The 19,175-nt window shown below is 41.1% G+C and overlaps 2 protein-coding genes across 3 annotated transcripts; one reads left to right on the top strand and one right to left on the bottom strand.

Annotated features, from left to right (window-relative positions):
- Window positions 1-9,204: 9,204 nt before the first annotated feature.
- Window positions 9,205-15,506, bottom strand: mmadhcb (metabolism of cobalamin associated Db). 2 transcript variants are annotated; one of them, XM_076264063.1, is made up of 8 exons: window positions 15,423-15,506; window positions 14,706-14,744; window positions 14,340-14,505; window positions 13,603-13,820; window positions 13,018-13,120; window positions 11,345-11,475; window positions 10,153-10,239; window positions 9,205-10,050 (listed from the first exon to the last, which is right to left on the bottom strand). In XM_076264063.1, the coding sequence occupies exons 3-8, from the start codon at window positions 14,461-14,463 to the stop codon at window positions 9,850-9,852; spliced, it is 864 nt and encodes a 287-aa protein (XP_076120178.1). In that variant the 5' UTR covers window positions 14,464-14,505; window positions 14,706-14,744; window positions 15,423-15,506; the 3' UTR covers window positions 9,205-9,849. The 2 variants fall into 2 exon arrangements, with proteins under 2 accessions (XP_076120178.1, XP_076120177.1); XM_076264062.1 differs by having other exon boundaries at window positions 14,340-14,484.
- A 543-nt stretch (window positions 15,507-16,049) lies between these two features.
- cunh2orf49 (chromosome unknown C2orf49 homolog) lies at window positions 16,050-19,097 on the top strand. Its single transcript, XM_076264061.1, has 4 exons — window positions 16,050-16,191; window positions 16,678-16,841; window positions 17,006-17,321; window positions 17,974-19,097. Exons 1-4 carry the CDS (start codon window positions 16,063-16,065, stop codon window positions 18,028-18,030), a joined length of 666 nt encoding a protein of 221 aa, XP_076120176.1. The 5' UTR covers window positions 16,050-16,062; the 3' UTR covers window positions 18,031-19,097.
- The last annotated feature ends 78 nt before the right edge of the window (window positions 19,098-19,175 follow it).

The following is a 19,175-nucleotide window of genomic DNA, read 5'->3' as shown; positions in this document are numbered from 1 at the left end:
CAATCAATATGAAACCCACATGCCTCCAGGCATGCAATGAACCTAAAATCAAATGATGTATTTGAAAGCAGCATTTGTTTTGACAGCATTTGAATTCATGGACCAGATGATTTATGAGGCATCTTTAATGTAACCAAAGGCCAACGATGAGGAAACATGAGTCCTTTGGCACGTGGTCCTCAAGGTCAGAGGTCATCCCCATGAGCCTTTTGTCCAGGCCGTGTCACAGATGGACTGCGAGGCGGAAAGATTAGGTGAGCATTGTCCAAAAACACAGGACTGCTCTTTCACTCTGGGGTGGTTAGGGTAAAGAAGAGACGTCTCTGGTTGCAAACTAAACTGAAAATGACCTGAGTGGATTTATGGAGGCAACCATGAAAACACAGTACATTTCTAGACACTAGTCCAGTATGAGTTTGCTTTCTTGAATTACTGCCAAGCTCCTTCTGAAGCGATTACCCTCCACTGGATCGAGTGGAGGGGCCGTTTTTTTAAGGTGACCCAGGGCTATTCTCAGTTTCAGAGGTAAGTCCTGTTGAAGGACTTTCCCCAAAGCCACATGCTTTCATTCCGTCTTATGTTGGAGTGGTTTATTTGCAGTGCTTCTCCGCATTCTTCAATTTAACATGACCCACTGCCAGCCAGGGTGGGAACTGCAACTTGCAGTGTTACCTAAGCTTAGGTCCTAAGCCTCCTTCTGAAAGTTGTGTCTGGCAGCTGGGCAGCGAAGCAGGGAAAACAAATTCCCTAATCTGTGTTTGGGGCATTCCAACATTTTGATTACTGAAAAGAAAAGAGACGGAAGGAGGACAAAAAACACAGCATCACAACATCTCAAGGTTTTTCTTCCCCACCACCCCCACCCAAAGCTAATCCATTTTTGCAACCGTAGAGAGGGCCGTGGGCAATAAAAGTCCAATTTCCTCACTGCGGTTCTGTTTCCAGATGAGCAGTAATGTGTTTTTAATGATTCTGAGTCACCGCGGGCCTGGTCGCAAATGCCTGGCTATGGGTCCAGAAGAATGATCCACTGCCACACTGAGATTTTAATTATCAGACCACAGAACCCCCTGCACTGGCTAAGCCCTGGCACAGATAAGGCAGGCCACCTCTCACAGTAGGGGGAAAAAGGCCAACCTGTGAGAGTCACCGATAGAGAATTGTTGCAAATGTGTTATTTGTAAATGTATTACTACCGTTGTTGAAACATCACATATTGCACAGCCAGAGTGGCCATACTAAGATGATATGATTATATAATTACTTAATGATTATGACAGGTACTTTCTGAAGCTCCATGAGCAAATTTACTGTGCACTGAGAAGTATAATGTGGCAGTAGACATCAGCAACAAGGTGACAGGTATACGAGGTAGTTATTTTAGTACTTCCCAGGTTGTCCAGAGCCCAGAGACTTACCCCAAGAGTTAGCCCGAAACGGCAGAGTTTTAATAAGTAACTGATCATCCAAGAGAGTGCTTCAGATGCGGTGGGTGTGCATGTGTGTGTGTGTTTGTGGGGGGGGGGGGGTACTCTGCTGGACACAGCTGTACCCCAGAATCTGTCCGGAATGCAGGGGATTAGGAACGGATCAAGGCTGCAAACCAGGTGAGATTACCGAGCTATATGTGTCTTTGCAAGTATGTTTTCCATACACCTCAATAACCTCTGCAGATGTGAACACGCATCAGACATGCAAACTGCACCTCACTTGCCGTCACAATTATGTATGAGGTGAACAATTTTAGCACCAGACTGGATCTAATATGGTTTCTTTTCAAATTATACTATAGTCACCACAAAACTTTCATGCATCATCCCAAAGGCAGTATCTGACATTTAGTTCCATTCGAATCCACAGTGTCTGTGAGGTAGAGGAGCAGTCCGATGACAGCAGATGACCGTTACTGGGCAGAGATGCACCCCCTTTAGCAGATGACATATGTGCCAAAGACTCACAAAAAGGGAAGCTGCTGACAGTAAGGAAGAGAGCCTGGCCGATCCGTGGGAAATGACCCAGTCTTTGGACTATGGAGATTTTACAGGATGTTTGAAAGGTTTTCCTCTCACATGCATGCAGTCAGTAAGACACATATAAATGGCCTGTGTTTTATTCTTTCAATTCATCTGTGCCTCTGGTCAGTTCCACGACTCGTCTTTTCACCAATGGCCACATGTCCCTCGGTGTGACCACTCTTTGATCTTGACCACTGTAGCCGAGCTTCTATTGTTTGCCCAAGACCAAGTTCTCCAGTCATTGCAAATCCCCAGTCTGAGTCTCCTGTTAATTGAGTGAAATTCTTGAATTGAAAGTTTAACAGGATTACTAATTAGATTACTGCATGAATGAAAACAGCACTAGGATTACACTGGCTTCAATTTATTTGGCTGAACAAGGCCATCTACAAGCTCCCAAACCAATATGCTCTCATATATAGTGCACAGTACTCCGAGTTACCATGGTGAGCTGATCGAGGCAAGGGTTAAACAGTGTCCCGGCTTGGCACTGCCCAAGAATAACATTCATCCTAGCGCTCCCTGGCAAAATGCACTCTCAATCGGAGCCTGTTTCTAAAAACAGGAAAGTGCTGAGCGATGAGTTATGGGAATCTTCCATTGTTCTGGACAGACCTGTGACACAGGGCCTGTTCATCATCTGCAGTCCATGCCAAACCTTTATACAGACCCAGAGGATGGGAAGTAGAATAGATTAAATGAAGGTGCCTATTAGAGGTGTGCGCTATAAAGGTTATTGCTAAAAGGATTCTTATACTGTTACTCCTATACAATCAAAGAAATTAGGTTTTCTTATCTGTCAATTTGCAGAAAACTCCCAACTGATGATTAACTGAGGTTACATTTGAGAGACAAAAGTGATGGCTTAATGCTCAAAGCCACACCGAACAGAAAATAATACATTTTATGAATTAACTAATAATTCTATAACTAGATGTACCGCAGAGCGGTACAAAATATGACCGCCGCCCAGTCCAGCACATTTTTTCCACAAAAATAAATCACGCTGAAAGGCCTATATGATTCTAACTGTCTCACTAAATTGCATTAGTCACACTCAATTCTCACTGGTATCTGCTAGACAACAAGTACCAAAACATGATTAGTTCATAGATTTCACATGTAAAATTAATTTTATACAACCCCACCCCCATCTTGCCTGTTCATAATTCTGAGAAATTCTTGAATTGTGTGCATGTGTGCGTGTACAGGTTTATGTTTATGTGTGTGTGTGTGTGTGTGTGTGTGTGTGTGTGTGTGTGTGTGTGTGTGTGTGTGTGTGTGTGTGTGTGTGTGTGTGTGTGTGTGTGTGTGTGCGTGCTTGTGTGTTTGCCTGCGTATGTGTGTTTGTGCATGTGCATGTATGCGTACATATGTCTACTGTGTATCTGAGTATGTGTCATACGTATGATTACTGTGAATGTATGTGTGTGCGTGTGTATCTGTTTATGCACATGTGTGCACATGGAATGGGTTAACATGATCCCTGGAGGCAAACATACGGAAAAAATTGGTCATCCTAGGCCCTACGGTTCTCAAGATATTCACAGAAAACTGTGTCTGCCCTACTCTCCTTTCGGGGGGTCCAGTACAGCGGGGGGGCTACAGATCAAAACGAAAAACTACGGTTCCATGCTATCCATGTGGGGTTACATGCCCACCAAGTTTCGTGTACCCCGGTCTTTCAGTGTCCCGGGAATCCTTGTTGGTGTACGGTCACTAAATGTACACATAAATTATTTTATTGTAATGAACGAAAGTTCACAAAACTTGGCATGCATTTGGAGGGTGTCATAATGATCCTACACTTTCAATTTCGTGCAGTTTTGACCATGTCAGCCAGAGATATTGTGATGAAAACACTTAATTTTTTGCTTTTTAATTTTTAACTAGGTGGCGCTATACATGAAATAAGTGGTAATGGGATGGGTTGACATGCCCCCTTAAGACCAACATACAAAAAAAAGGTGGACCTCCTAGGCCCTACGGTTCTCGAGATATTCACAGAAAACTGTCTCCGGCCGCCTACAGGCCAGTTGGTGTATAGTAACATAAATTAATTTATTGTGTGGCCCCCCATGAACGGAATTCCACGAAACTTGGCGTGCATTCAGAGGGTGTCACAATGATCCTACACTTCCAATTTCGTGCAGTTTTGACTATGTTAGGTCACAGATACCTGTGATTACAACACCTCATTTTTACTTTTTTGTGTTTATCTAGGTGGCGCTATACATGAAATGAGTGGTTATGGAATGGGTTGACATGGCCCCTTGAGATCAACATACAAAAAAAAATGGTCCTCCTAAACCTTACGGTTCTCGAGATATTCACAGAAAACTGTGTCTGCCCTACCCTCCTTTCGGGGGGTGCAGTCCAGCGGGGGGGCTACAGATCAAAACGAAAAACGATGGTTCCATGCTATCCATGTGGGGTTATATGCCCACCAAGTTTCGTCTACCCCGGTCTTTCAGTGTCCCGGGAATCATTGACGGAAATTTGGACATGCGAAAAAGAAAAAAAAGAAAAAATAAATAAAATCTGACTAAACCTATATGACCGCCGCTTTGCTGCACGGCGGTCATAATTAAAACCAAACAACAGAAAGGACAAATAGATTGATTTCTGAGGGTGTCAGGTGAACACCTGATCCCATTTGGATTTTAAAGATATGTTCTGTGTGTGCCAAAAGTGTTCAGTAACTGTAAGTCCAGTGTTCTGCTGGAGGTTTACATTTGTCATGGCATCACCATGTGCTCATGTTGTTCAGGCAGTGAACAGAGTGCCGAGTCAGTCATCTCCGAGTCCACCATGACACCCTGGACATGCTTCCCACATCTGTTCTGGTTCTGCGGCACTAATTCTGTTTGATCACAGCCAACTGTGTACAGATGTGAACACCAAGGTGGACATCAAGTTCAAATTCTTGGCTGTGAAGATTTTCTTAGACCCCCCAAATTCTTCGAACTGTTATGTTAATAACTTGTGAGGAGTGATGACTGTAGGGACCCCTGCCTTGCATATTATGTTGCTCACTGTTCTGTCAAAAATCTGTGGGGTTACGCTCTGAGCAGATATATTTCTTGGTAAATTCATGTTGGTTCTGTCATTTCTTTATATTGCAACTGCAATTCATTGACGCAAAAATATTCAAGTCAAGTGGCTCTTATAAATTATTTAGACCTTGTCCAAACGGACATGCACCATGTCTGACCTAGATGTATTACCTCAGTTAAATTTTGATTGCCTGCCCTGCATCTTCTTATATGATCTGAATTTCATTATTGAGTCAGAGTGAATACATTATGATTGAAGTGACCAAAGGTGCTCTCCCATATCTAAGTCACCCTTTGACTCTTTAAAGCAGACTGTTTCAAATGTATCATGTTTAAGTAAAGAATTTCCGTAAAATAACATTTAGAACGTGATTGCTGCTTTAGACCACCTTAGCAGTGTGCACACCTCAGTAAAGTGGTGACCTCCTTCACCTTTATTCTTGAAGCAGGAAACAAGAGCACAAACACTAGCGTCACTCGTCTCAGTCATGTTTGGCCGTGCCAAGTGTTCTTCAAGCACACAACGTTCAAACATACACGTTCAACGAACATACGGCTGTGGAGATGTCCTTATCTCTTTAGAAATGATGATTCCACTCATGACTCCTGAGGCCAATTGAACCTCATTGGACTAAGATAATTGTATTAAATCTACAGTAGTACAATACAGTAGTGAGAGGAAACATGATGAGGCAATGACATGAAGGCCTTCCAAAACATACTGCAGGTTGCAGACTGACTAACCAGATCAACTTGTTTGTTTGGAGTTTTGTGCATGTGTCATGTTCTTGTTACAGCAGGCCAATCATAGATTGTTGTTACCATACAGCCTGATCTGTCAACACTAGGGCTGATTGCTAGATTTTCATTTAGTGACATCTTCACGTCAGTGCTTTTCTCAGGCAAGAGCTGTGAAGCCTGTCACACTTAATCACTTCAGATAGACAATCCAGTCTATCAAAGTTCATACCAAGGTACAAATGATCTTTACTGCTTTTGCATAACTCTCTTTGGTGTCTGTTTCGTCTGTTTTAATTTTATTTTGCTTTCTAAGTAATTTCAGTGGAACTGTAATTGGGTTATTGTTTTTTTTATTATTATTATTTATCATTACTTAATCAAAACAACACAACTGCTCTTGTATTGATATTACCTGAAATACACAATAAATAACACGACTTATTAAGGTTTTCATTTTGGAAGAGCTCTTCAAATCTAAATAACAGGCAGCTCTTGTCACAAACAAAGTATGATTGGTTACTATTTTCCACTTAACATTATCAAAATGAATACAAAACAAATACATCACAAATACAAATACACAAATACATCACATACTTGAAAGTCTTGATTTGAAATTATTTTTCTCTATGACAATTTTTTGTGAATCCTTGATATTTTCTGCAGGTGACACTGGCTCTACCGCATTCTCTAGCTGAGAAGTTTTGCTTGCTAAAACAAAGACAAAGTTAAATGGAGCTGCTAAAAGACAATTACAACCAATCGAAAGCTCTGTCAATCACAAGGTGCTGTGAAGTGACCTTAGCGGTCTCCAGACTTAAGAAGTTGGAATGATCATTGCACTCAAATGCACAAATCCCAGACAGACTGTGTTAAATTGACCATTGTTTGCTTCTTTGCAACTCACGATAGTCACACGCATGTGTTTCTGATGTGCCCACAATGTCAAAGCAGATCATCTGGTGCAACTGACTGGTAATAACACCAGTCAACAAGGCTATTGCATGCAAGCACATTCTGTCACAATCACTAATAAGCAATCAATTGATTTTAGCTTTAAGGTGATCTTTAATAGGATTGTCATTGATTGTTCAAATTTTCTATCAAATCCTGGTCATGTGTATTAGTTCTTGTGATAAACATAGTTTCAGCAATATATTTGACTTTTTGCATTGTTCAGGCAAGTCCATTTCTTTATGAGAAATACCAGAAACCTGCCTCCAATTGATTTATTAAAATATGAGGGCACATTGCATAACAGGTTGTGATGGAATAAAATTATACAGATTTTGTGCAGGTTCATTGTGAAGCTATATTCATGTATTATGACTATTTATGAATGCATTCTTGCTGGTATTGAACTATTCCTGGTTTCAAATGAGACATAGGAGATCTTGTTATGATGTCTACCCCCTGCCTTGTCTCTGGAGCGTGAGTATTGGGGTCAGTTGGGCGCCTGGGTGTGTTGGCCCACACACTGTCACACCTTATGAGACAGAGTGAGTCCTCTAAAACATGGGTTCATTCATAAGCAAGACCAAACTAGGTTGTAGCCTATACCAGATGTGGTGCTTAGAATCTTAAGTAAAGCCAAAACTATGTTTTCTTTCAAAGACTTTGAGATATTGATTCATGCCTTTATTTCATCCCGCCTGGACTACTGTAACTCCCTTTATTTTGGTGTCACTCAGTCCACTCTATCCCGACTTCAGATGGTGCAAAATGCAGCTGCAAGGCTGCTCACCAAGTCTAAAAAGACACAACATTTCTCCAGTTTTGAAATCTCTGCAATGGTTACCAGTGAAATTTAGAGTAGATTACAAAATTCTTCTTTTTGTCTTTAAAGCTTTAAATGGACAAGCTCCCCAATACCTAAGTGAGCTTGTACACTTTCACTGCCCTCCCAGAACTCTGAGGTCATCAGATAAACTACTGCTCTCAGTACCTCAGAGTTGTCTAAAAAATAAAGGTGACCGTGCTTTTTCAGTAGCTGGGCCCAAGTTGTGGAACAACCTGCCTTTTCACATTATTTATATATATATATTGGTGCTTTTAAAGCCAAGTTAAAAGAACATATGCTATTAATGGCTTTTAAATGAATTGTGGAATGTAATTATATAGGCTATATGAACATATTATTTTAGTTTTATTTTCCTGTTGCTTTTTTGTGACATGTTTGTCTTTATTCATTTTGTCTTCTATTATTTATTTATTTATTTATTTTGAGCACTTTGGTCAACCACAGGTGGTTTTAAAATTGTGCTATATAAATAAACTTGACGATGACTATAAACTTGACTATGTGCAATATTTAATCCATCAGAAACAGTCAGAGGTTCAACAGGGAATGTCAAAATACTCATGGCTGCATAGAAAACAAAAAACACAATGTACGTATACAACAAACTTGGATTTCTCAACTCATTCCAAGTTATTTTGTTTGTACCATACAGTTTTCTGATGTTACTGCTCTTGTATAGCAGAGCCCTTCATTGCAATTAGCCAAATTGTAATTCTTGTAAGGACATGTCTCATCTATTGACTTATCAACACAATGATGATGTGCTCTAGAGTGCTGTTGAAATTAAGTTGAAAAAAGGAAAACTTCATCTTGAGATATCCACATCAAAAGTAGCTTCTACTCTAAAAGAATCATGTTCCTCTGAAGCTCCCCACTTCCACTGCATATGTCTGAGGTAGCAATCAAAGGGTTCTGCTGCATTTTTCAATCCATGGAAATGGCCGTCTTCATTCACGTGGGTATCATGCCCAGGGTGAGACTGATGAGGTGTCCATCTGCTGGGGGATGGCTGCGTTTGGGTTAATAAATGCTAATGTGGCCCCAGAGACACTCAGCCATGGCAGCTGGTGCCGCCCTCCCACAATAGCCCGTGTCCAGACATCTCCAGCTCGCCCCGTGCTAATCCGTCGCTCGCGTGTTTCGGACCCGTCGGTAAGGGTGCGTGTGAGTTTTGGGAGTAGGGTATTAGTGGTTCTTGTCTAGTCATGGAGCAGGGGGCACAGGGGTCCTTGTGGTAGAAGTGTTTGGTGGTAGTAATGGACATCTGCATCATTGGAAAGCTGGAATTAAATTTGTTTTTCTAATTTAAATTCTATTTAATCTATTTGTTTAGTTAGCAAATTGACAAATGCTTATTGTCTGATGTGCCATTATACAAGTACTCATGCTTACTTTTATAGCTTAGTAGATGTATTTTGTTTTCTCTTGGCATCCAAACCAGTTTTATAAAATATGCCAGTACATTTTAGGCACTAATTCTCAATAATTCACTACTCTTTCAACATATTAATACAATTCTAACACTTTAGCAGTGAAAGTTCTTCACTTTCATTTTTACAATACCTTTTGTAAAAGAACATGAGGCATAACATGACAAAATACTTTTCTTTATTCTCTATAGCGTGGACCTCTAGCAAAAGCTGCCATAGAATTTACAATGTTCCCACAATCACTCACTCAGCATCAAGTCAAATCTCTTATCTACAACAAAATATCACAGAGCTTAACATCTCAAAGAGCTCACACAGACACACCAAGACACTAACAACTGAGCTCTCAACCCAACTAGAGGTAAAAGGCAATGTGATTGAATGCTTTTTTTTTTTTTAAGCATGAATCAGAGCAGCCATTCCAGACCCAGAGTGAGAGAGTTCAGTGTAGGGAAGATGATCACACACCCAGCGACAACTCGCTAACTTCAGTTAAGAATGGAATATCATAGACTAATAATGTAGGAGACAGAGAAAACAGTCACATATAATACATCACTTATTTACTTGTATTATTAAAAATAAATATATTGTAATCTTATGTGTAATACAGCTCATCGAGGTACCTAATTTGACCACACTTCAAGTTTCCATATAGTGTACAGGCAAAAGTCTGACGGTCTAAGTGCCAAAGACCCACTTTAGTCTGCGTCTTGATTTAATTTCATCAAGAGTCATGAATGCTGTACCAAACACAGCATATCTGGACATAGAGCGGTCATCCTGGGTCTTCCGCAGTGGTCCTTTCACTCTTGGCTGCCTTGTAGTTTCTTCATGACGAGACTGTTTGCAGGGGCATTGGTGAGAACCGTTCCCACAAACGCGTGTGTTCCCCAGAGGGCGTGACTGATGACTTTGCAGCAGCCCAGGTCTTCGATGCGGAAACCCAGGTGGCGATACTTTTCATCCGTCTCGAACAGCGTGTTGTTGGTGTACGTGCCAAAAAACTAGGAATGCCACAAACAGAGGGTAGAGTTAGTTTACCACATTAATTCAATAACAGGAGTGTGTTTGAGGGAAATGAACAATCAGCAATGGTGCTAACTCACAGCGAGCCCTGAGGAAGGGTCTATGAAGTCTGCCCAAAAACCTTCTTTCTGCAAAGCATAACAGATCTCCTTGGCCCCTTCAATAAACTGTAAACATAAATTATGTAAATTAAGTTAAAAAAAAAAAAAAAATTAAGTAAAGCAATGGATTAAAGATCAATTAATTAAATGCATCACAATTCACTTGCATCCTTACAGACTGTCCTTAAACAAATATATTCCCAATAAATAGTCATGGGGAAAGCCAGCAGAAAATGAGCTGCTTATTGATGAGGCAAAAGCCCAGACATGTTGCTGTTAAGCAGACGGTGAATAACGCAGACAGCGCAGACACACACTGTGGACTCACGCAATGTCTGTTAACACTCACACCAGGCATCCTGTGCCTCTCAAACTAGTCTCAACTAGTCAACTAGCAAGTTACTAATTCTATACTTTTAAGTCCAGTCAAAAAAAGATAACATTAAGAATCACCCATAAAAAAATTAACAGCCCCATCTACCGTTAAAGTTCAGTATTTCTGAAGGTTTATTGCGGTCAAATGAACAACTGTTAGCAAACATCACTTAATTCATCTACTGTATGTACTTGGCTTTCCACACCAATGCACATCTGCCAAGTGATAAGCATTTAGATACTGTTCCTCTATTCAAATGATTAGTATTTTGCTGGCAAAAAAATCCTCACAAATAATGTGATCGCCACAATGTACTTGTAACACAAAGCTCTCCGTGCTCCCAGTCCTTCTAAGGCTTTCTAGCAGGAAGGCTAACTGAATCCATACCAAAACAGGCACCTTTAAATTTATTGGGCCAGGCGCCTGGATACTGTCCGAGATGTAAATCAGTCTGAGGTGGTGCAGACGTGACAGCATGGCGTACACAAAAGAAAGAAATATCTGTTGGGTCCATGCGGGACTAAACATATAAATCTACAGGGGAATGCCCAACCTAAACACTGCAATTTTTAAGTGGAGGAAGGCCATAAACAACTAAGCTGAAGCCACATTCTCACCAACAGACTTTTGCCACATTTACAACATGTCTAAAACTAACCATATTGAGGTAGACAAATAGCTTATTGAGCATCCGAGTTAAAAGACAAAGTTATGTGTGTGAGTTCATAACAATGTTACCCAGTGCTGCAGACTATTTCATTCTGACAACAAGAGAGCCTGGGAGGGTAGACTCACTTTGGAGAGTAACTGTTCCCGCTCGACCTCCACCTCCTCAGACCAGCAGGTCATGTCATTCTCCGTCTTCTGCGTTACTGTTACCACCATCATGCTGTTTGAGGGCGCTTCCGGGAACATTAACTGGAAATCTGAATTATGAAGGGGGGGAAAAAACAATTCTTGACAATCTTCAATTATAATGTTGATTTGTGCAGTCCAACTGGTAGAGCATGGTTATTGAGCCAAACACTGACGTTCTTCAGAATGCTGTAATGGCTTAAATGACTTAACATTAACATTAAACTATTCTGCCATCTACTGGTTTTGCACTCTTGTGTTCTACTCAATGTTAATTGCACTGATTCACCATATTGCCCAAACCAAAGTCATTCATTCCTTGTATAGATGGATGAAATCTGCCTTTCAGGGCAGGTTTTTTTTTTCACACAGGGTTAACTAAGACCTATAGCGTAGCATTCCAATAGGTAGTCATTATATGTGTTATTTCTCACACCAAATTGTTTGAGAAAATTCCGATCTATCAGCATGAGTGTCCGCTCATTTGAGCTTGCCAACATTAGGCTGCCCTCTTGTGGCCATTCTGTACAATTTCAGATAGCACAAGTTTATATCTTCATTACCCATTTTTTTTTGTGATCAACTTTTTATTACAGTTTTTCTCGATCGTTTTGATACCTGTGTCAACTCTGACATCACATTCTCAAAACAGTTAACACCCGTGTCTGAACAAAAGCACTCTGGACAAAATGACACATTTTGCTTGCAAAAGGCTGTTACTCTGTCAAAACACTTAAAACATGCAGCAAAAGCAAATCTTGCCTTCAAACACTACAACTTGTTGCCAATTCTAAAACACTCTTTAATCAATCATTACACACTGGACAACAAAATGCAAAATCTAGTTCTCAAAATGAGCATTTTTGATATGTCTGTTCCATTACTTTCTCATTTTTCTGGTATCAGAAAAAAACTGAAAAAACTGTGAAAAGACTAAAAGACTAAATAAAAAAATTATTTATTAATTCCTCCCAAGATGTAACTGTCATTGACATGTAAGACATGCAGCAAACACCTAGCAAGATACTGTACATTTCATTGAACTACAACAAATAGACCTACAGTAAACACCTTTTGTACCGTTTTCTCCACCAAATAGGCAATACAGTACTTTGTCTAAATGTGCATTAGATCTATACTTGCAAATAGCAACACAGACATTTCTTATGTATAATGAATGATTGCTGATTGAATAGCAGGGAGTAAAGGAGTTTCACACAGGTGTATTAGAGATTCAGACTTATGCAAGCAATCTATACCACCTGTGAAAAGATGTTTTCCTTTTGTTTAGCATGCGAAAACCAATAGAGTTTGGGGCTTTTGAATGACACCTGTGTTAACTGTTTTGCAAAAGGGTGTGAGAAATGTGTGAACCCAATGAAAATGTGTGAACACATTCGCAAAAGATGACTTTCGCTGTGCAAAGAAAGTGTTCATGAAGAGCAAATGGATTCCAGTTTACTAAGCAGGTCAAAGCAATCGAGAAAAACTGTAAGAAGTCATGACGTGACAAAATCTCATGACAAATGTATTCATCACCCATTCTTCTTTACCTTTTAAAAGGTAAAGCAATACTAAACAAATTTAAACAAAAAAATAAATATTTGGTTCACCTTTCTTCAGCAGCTCGGGGCACAACTGTATGGCACACTCCACACGAGAGTTGTCAAAGTACTGGTCCACTTTGCTAACAGGCTCTGGTGGCGATTCCTGGCCCTGGAGACATAACAGCATATGTTAGTCCCTCTCTAAGTCTGCATTTACACTCACCCACTTTTTCCACCTCCAAAACACGAGTATTCCAAAGTAGTGAGTGTTATAAACATGTAAGGTGGAAATTGATAATGTACATGTTTTTGCTATGATTGGTCATATTTAGCTAAATAACTAGCTCCCTGAATCAGCTAAGGCAGGCATCTAAGCAATGAGCCATTGTTGCAAAAAAGTTGAACTATTCTTAACTTTGAGTGTCTCGCGTTTTAAGAAGCCTAACTTTTTTTCTGCTCGTGCCCCGCTTTTATAAACGCAAGGCGCATTGCAATGGTCAGCAAGCGCCTGGAGGTGAAAAAAGCATGGGAGTCTGAACAGCCCCTAACTATGCAATATGCCTTCAAAGCATTGACACACAACTAACCAGAAACGTACTATTACACACAATTTCTCTCCGAAAAAAGAAGGAATGCCGCTGTTCAACTCACCCCAAACTCTGAGACCAGCTGGGCCAAAATGAACTGGTGTCGGTCACTGCTGGAGGGCGCAGTCAGCACATCTGGAACTTTTCTGGGGAGCGTTCTCATCCTCTGCTCTGCAGTGCCCTCCAGGTGGCAATCGAAGCCCACATTACCGGGCAACTGGAAGCGCTGATCCTGAGGTCCAAATGGACCCATACTGTCATCTGGCCACACTGTCCTGGGACCTAACAAACACACACGCACAAGTATATATACTCTTTTGATCCCGTGAGGGAAATTTGGTCTCCGTTTATCACAATCCGTGAATAAGTGAAACACACTCAGCACACAGTGAACACACAGTGAGGTGAAGCACACACTAATCCAGGCGCAGTGAGCTGCCTGCTTCAACAGTGGCGCTCGGGGAGCAGTGAGGGGTAAGGTGCCTTGCTCAAGGGCACTTTAGCCGTTCCTACTGGTTGGGGTTCGAACGGGCAACCCTCCGGTTACAAGTCAGAAGTGCTAACCAGTAGACCACGGCTGGCTCATCAGGCTAAGACTATCAGGGATTTGGTTTGAAATTTTGAAATAAAGGTAATGCCAAACGATGTTAAAAGAAATCACAGCAAAAGCTTTACTTTATTTTACTAGGGTGTCTTGGGATACAATTGCACATGTTATATAATATGTGAATAAAGTATATAGGATAAGGCCTAGCTGATGTGAGCTACTGTAGGTAACAGAGGCTTCAGAGCCAGGCGTACCGAGGTCAGGTGGTATGATCATCCGGTGGGGCTCGTCAGACCCTGAGGATCCAGCCCCAGAGAAGGACCTGGCCCCGACAACACGGCGCACCAGAACATGGATCCCTGGCAGGTAAGTCACCATGCGTGCCCTCCCACAGATCACCTGGTGAGGACAAATCTACAGCTAATTTAGATAGCAAAAAATAACAATAACATTTTTATTATATTTTTTTTATCATAACCCACACATGTGTATGCCAAACATGCATGCTACACTTGACACATTTCATAGAGAGTATATATAGCCTCTGGAGCAATATTATGCACAATGACATGACTGGGAAATAACATGACATGCAGTTTGGTAAATATAACGTTACTTACATTTGCCATCTTGGCAAGCTTCTTTTTACTCCTATGAATCTGAGAGAGAGAAACAACAAGTTTTCAACCATCAGATAAAATTAACAAATTTACTTTACTGGGAGGGTTGTCTTACACCAACCAAACTAAAGAAATCTTGCTGTAGTGCAAAGCTAATAGCTATTATACCTTACATAAGCACACTTACCTAAGCCTAAAATCTACTCAACTACATCCACTTTCACCTAAACTGTTGGTCACTCTGCTCTCAGTTTATTTAGTTGTAAGCGGCGAAGTGCATGGGTGCCAGAAAAACACATGGGCGTTAATCAACACAAACACGTCATTGGACCACCACATGAAGCTTGAATATTATGCAAGATAACTAGCAGTGCTATCTTAATAGTGTAGTAACAAGTAGTACGTAACATATAGTTACGTTAGAGGAAACCGCTAAAGGCACCTGTAAATGTACTCGCTGCAACAGTTCTAAGTTAACGTTACATAATGCGAAGTACTTCAGCAGGTTCAGAAACATTAGTGCTAGCCTGGTTGCTACAACAGCATCACAATCACTGATGCTATGTCGTTAGCTAACGAGCTAACGTTTACTACAACTTTACCATCCTGTAAGTCAAATGCCCTGCATCTTGGAACGCTTTTGTCTGTACTAAATTCAGCAAGAAAACCGCAATATTAACTGGAGTTCAAAATGGTGAAGTGTTAACGTTACCGTACCTCTCTTTAAATTGTTAAAGAAGTCCTAAGGACACCGTAGACTCCCTTTCCATGTAACCTTACTTCACCCAGCCTTATCGCAAACACTCGAAGAAATGCCATGAGCTTCGAGGGCCTACGAAAGGTTTTACTGCCCTCTATTGGATGGGAGCTGAGGGGATTTTGGGACAAAGTAGTTTTACAAATTTTAACGGTATTTTGGCCAGTGATACGCTAAGCAGGATCTATGAATGCATATCAAATTCCACCGCAACAAGATGTAGAATGCTAGCCTCCTTTAATACATGGTGGTTACTTGTTGCGGCGATGCATGCATGCAATAATTTAATCAGCGATGAGTATGGCTTTTAGTATTCCTTCTGCTCACTTGCCTAAATGATTCGCAAAGAATTAACTGAGCGAATACTTTGTTCTTGGGAAGAGAATGTTTAAGATGGTAGTCTGTGGTGTGTATTTGATTACCACCCTGTCTTCTTCAAATCACTACTCACCTCGTGGTTCAACTCCATGTCCATCAGGCGAGAATGTTACGAAAATAGGTTACGAGCCTCCTCACCTACCTCCGCAACGGTAGATGGCGTAGTAGGCTCTGACAGCGACAACAAATGACAAGAGATTCAGTGGGGTGAGTGAATGCAAGATGGCTAACCACAGACATGGACGTGATCATGGGAAAGAAAAGAAGTCAGACGAAGGTCCATCAGTCGTGGATCTATTACTGCATCCTGAGCTCCTGTCCAAGGACTTTATGAAGTTGATTTTACATGAGGTTAGGAATTTTACAGAGGGAAGCTCTTCCTCTGAGCTACATGAGCCATCTATCATAGCTATGGCTAGGTTAATGTTGGCTGGTAACGTTAATGTTAGTTAGCGAGGTTGTTAAATAATTCTCTCATCGTTTGGGAGTTCTTCCTAAACTGAGGTTATAGTTAAAGTTATAGTAAACGATAGTCGTTTAACGTCTCATAATATGGTAAATCAACTAACTGCCTAAGTTCACCAAATGTTTCCTCAACAACAAGCTATTAATGTTATAATAATGTTGTCTAGCTAACAAGTAATGTATCATCACATTTTTAAATGTAAGAGTTATAACTTAGTAGTTTAGTGTCAACAGTGTTTAAACAGACTTTGGAACAAGTCACTTCCATCACTTCCCATCCCAGTGTGATCTGCACTGTGATCTGGCACGCTGTTCACAATGCATGCAAGATGAGCGGTTTCTCTAAGGCTAACTTGTAACTTTGTACCTCAGAGGAATATTCAGGTGGACAGTGATGGAAGCCAGGATCAGCTTAGGGACCTCTACATGCGGCATGTCATCCCTCTGCCTCAGCGAGAACTGCCAAAAAGCCGCTGGGGAAAGAAAATGCAGAAGACTCGAGTGGAACAGAGGTCTTCACAGTCTCACAGTTACAGGTGACAGACACAACATAGAATTTCTCCTCCATCAATGTGAAAACTAACCCAAAATATGCCAGTGGCGTCCATAGATTAAATTCATGTTAAAACTGGAAATGCATTCCATAGCCTGTGTATAATTGGTCTGTTTTTGTGTGTGTATGTGCTTTTGTCTGCCCTAGCTCAAGCAGTGACACAGGAAGGAAAAGGCCTCTAATTGTGTTTGATGGCAGCTCCACGGGGAGTGTTAAGATAAAGAAGCCTGACCCGCTGTCTTCACCTGGGGCCACAGACCGTCTGAAGCCTCCTCCATCAATGAATATGACCAATCCCATCCGCAAGCTGTCAGGCTCCTCATCAAATTCTTCATTATTGTCTTCATCATCGTCATCATCATCATCAACAATAACACCTAAAAGTCCCAGTGGGCCTCCATCGTCAGAGGTTTCGAATTCAGCCACAGCCAATTTAAAGAGGCCTGGAGACAGTGACTGCAGTGTAAGTATGCGTCAAATGATTTGTAGGTGTAGTTGGCATAAACATTGGATTAGCTAAACTTGTTAGGGTATTCTTGAGCATTAGTTCTAGAGCATTTTTGGGTCTCTTTCTGTGCAGGAGTGAACTTGAATGAAACAACAAAATTGCATGTCATACAGTGAAAATGAGTTTTTTCATAAACTTCTTGGAGGACAGATTAAACCACTTTCATTAGTATTGCCTTAATACCAGGTCATAAGTATGTTTGAACACTTTTGCATGTACCATTATGTATGCTTGTGATGAGGTTGCAGTATTTGTACCTGGTGCGACTTAAAGCAACACCAAAGACGTTTTTGTACCTTAAAATAATGTTTCCAAAATTGTTTCCGTGGTTCATCAACTCGTAACAGGGTGAACGGCACTTCTGCATTCGCTTCGCGGCCCTCTATCGGCTATAACCGCACTATGTAAGTTTGCCAGATCGGGTAGCGGATCTGTAGTTCGATGGAATGAGACCACATCATGCAACATAGGCTATTCTACCTTGTCTATGCACATCGTTATTTGCAAAGCCGTTGCTGGATAAACAAATAGCGTGCATGCGACAGAGGAAAAGTTCTTTGGTGTTGCTTTAAATATTCCCTAATGACTTTTGTCTATTGGCCTGCAGGGGGAGCTGAGTTCCCCTGATGTGAAAAAGAAGATTCAGCACGTAACGTGGCCCTGACCTTGCCCTCAATGTGGCTGCCTCCCAGAGGACTCTGCCCTGGGAATGGATGGATGGATGGATGGATGGAGAGACAGACAGATCTCTACCCAGTGGTGTCTGTCATACAGACTCTAGCCTCCAACATGAGTGTCAGTCTTGGATTGTATGGATATCTCTACATGCTCTTCTTGATGCATGTTCTTCTTGTGTCAGCCTGTCTCTGTAGAGATTCAACACACAGACCTACACCTGAAAACCTCACTCTGAATGCCTTGACGAATGCACAAGCCCTCCCCCCCCCCCCCGCCTCATATTTATTGAACTACACAGTTTGTATTAGTGAGCACCAAGCCCATGTAAACTGACATCATGTAAAGAGGAGATGATGATGTTCAGGAACAGATCAGCTGTGGGTATGTGGTGTCATGTCCAGACTGGAATGACTCATTCAGGAAGTATATGTGCCAGCAGTTTTTATTTTATAAACTACCTATCCATAGTAATTTGTGTCTGCACACCTGCCGCCTTTACGGCTTTAGTTGTGAGAAAATTGTTTAGTCCTAATTCCCCCATAGTGACATCAGTGTGGAATGGTGTGGTTTTTCACATGATTAGATTTGAGCGGACGTGCGTGTTTGTGTGTGTGTGTGTGCGTGCGTGCATTGAGAATAGAGTGCTTTTATGGAACCATCTGACTACGATGTGTCAAATGATGACAGCTGTTAGATCTTATCGTGGGTAGTTTTTTGCTCCCTTGGCTGTCTTCACCAATATGAGCTTCTTGTGTTACAGGCGGTTTTAACTTTTAATGCAGTTGGATGGATAAGAATCGCACAGAAGGCAGACTTGAGCTATGATAATTTGTCTGGTTTTTCCACAAGGATACTGTTTCTTCCCTGGCCTATGTGTTGAATGCTCTGGATCTAAGGGCTGCCAAATAAGAAAAGATATCTGCACAATTAACAGCTGCAAACATAACACCATTGCAAGAAAAACCTGTGCATGGATTTCAGTATTGGCGTACTGGAGGAAGAGACCTTTTTCAAGTCTTTTTTTTTTTTGTATTGGCAAAAGTGGAAAATGTTGACGCATTTTAGTGCAATAAACTTACAAAAAGAATCTGAAAGTCTTTGAAAGAACCTGTGTGAATGGAAATGTAGAAG

Source organism: Alosa pseudoharengus, unplaced genomic scaffold (genome assembly GCF_046254945.1).
Source record: "Alosa pseudoharengus isolate Yale_2024_CS ecotype anadromous, Long Island Sound unplaced genomic scaffold, YU_APseudo_1.1 YU_APseudo_1.1_scf_3, whole genome shotgun sequence".
Taxonomy (NCBI): Eukaryota; Metazoa; Chordata; class Actinopteri; order Clupeiformes; family Clupeidae; genus Alosa; species Alosa pseudoharengus.
This window is presented reverse-complemented; position numbering and strand designations above follow the sequence as displayed.

Bases quoted from the DNA above. Each gene is read 5' to 3' on its own strand.
- mmadhcb (XM_076264062.1), bottom strand. The intron at 13,121-13,602 runs GTGAGTTGAACA...TTATGTCTCCAG, and splicing joins AGCTGGTCTCAGAGTTTGGG to GGCCAGGAATCGCCACCAGA. The intron at 10,240-11,344 runs GTGAGTCTACCC...TTATGTTTACAG, and splicing joins GGGAACAGTTACTCTCCAAA to TTTATTGAAGGGGCCAAGGA.
- cunh2orf49 (XM_076264061.1), top strand. From the start codon at position 16,063: ATGGCTAACCACAGACATGGACGTGATCATGGGAAAGAAAAGAAGTCA. The intron at 16,192-16,677 runs GTTAGGAATTTT...TTTGTACCTCAG, and splicing joins TGAAGTTGATTTTACATGAG to AGGAATATTCAGGTGGACAG. The intron at 16,842-17,005 runs GTGACAGACACA...TGTCTGCCCTAG, and splicing joins TCACAGTCTCACAGTTACAG to CTCAAGCAGTGACACAGGAA.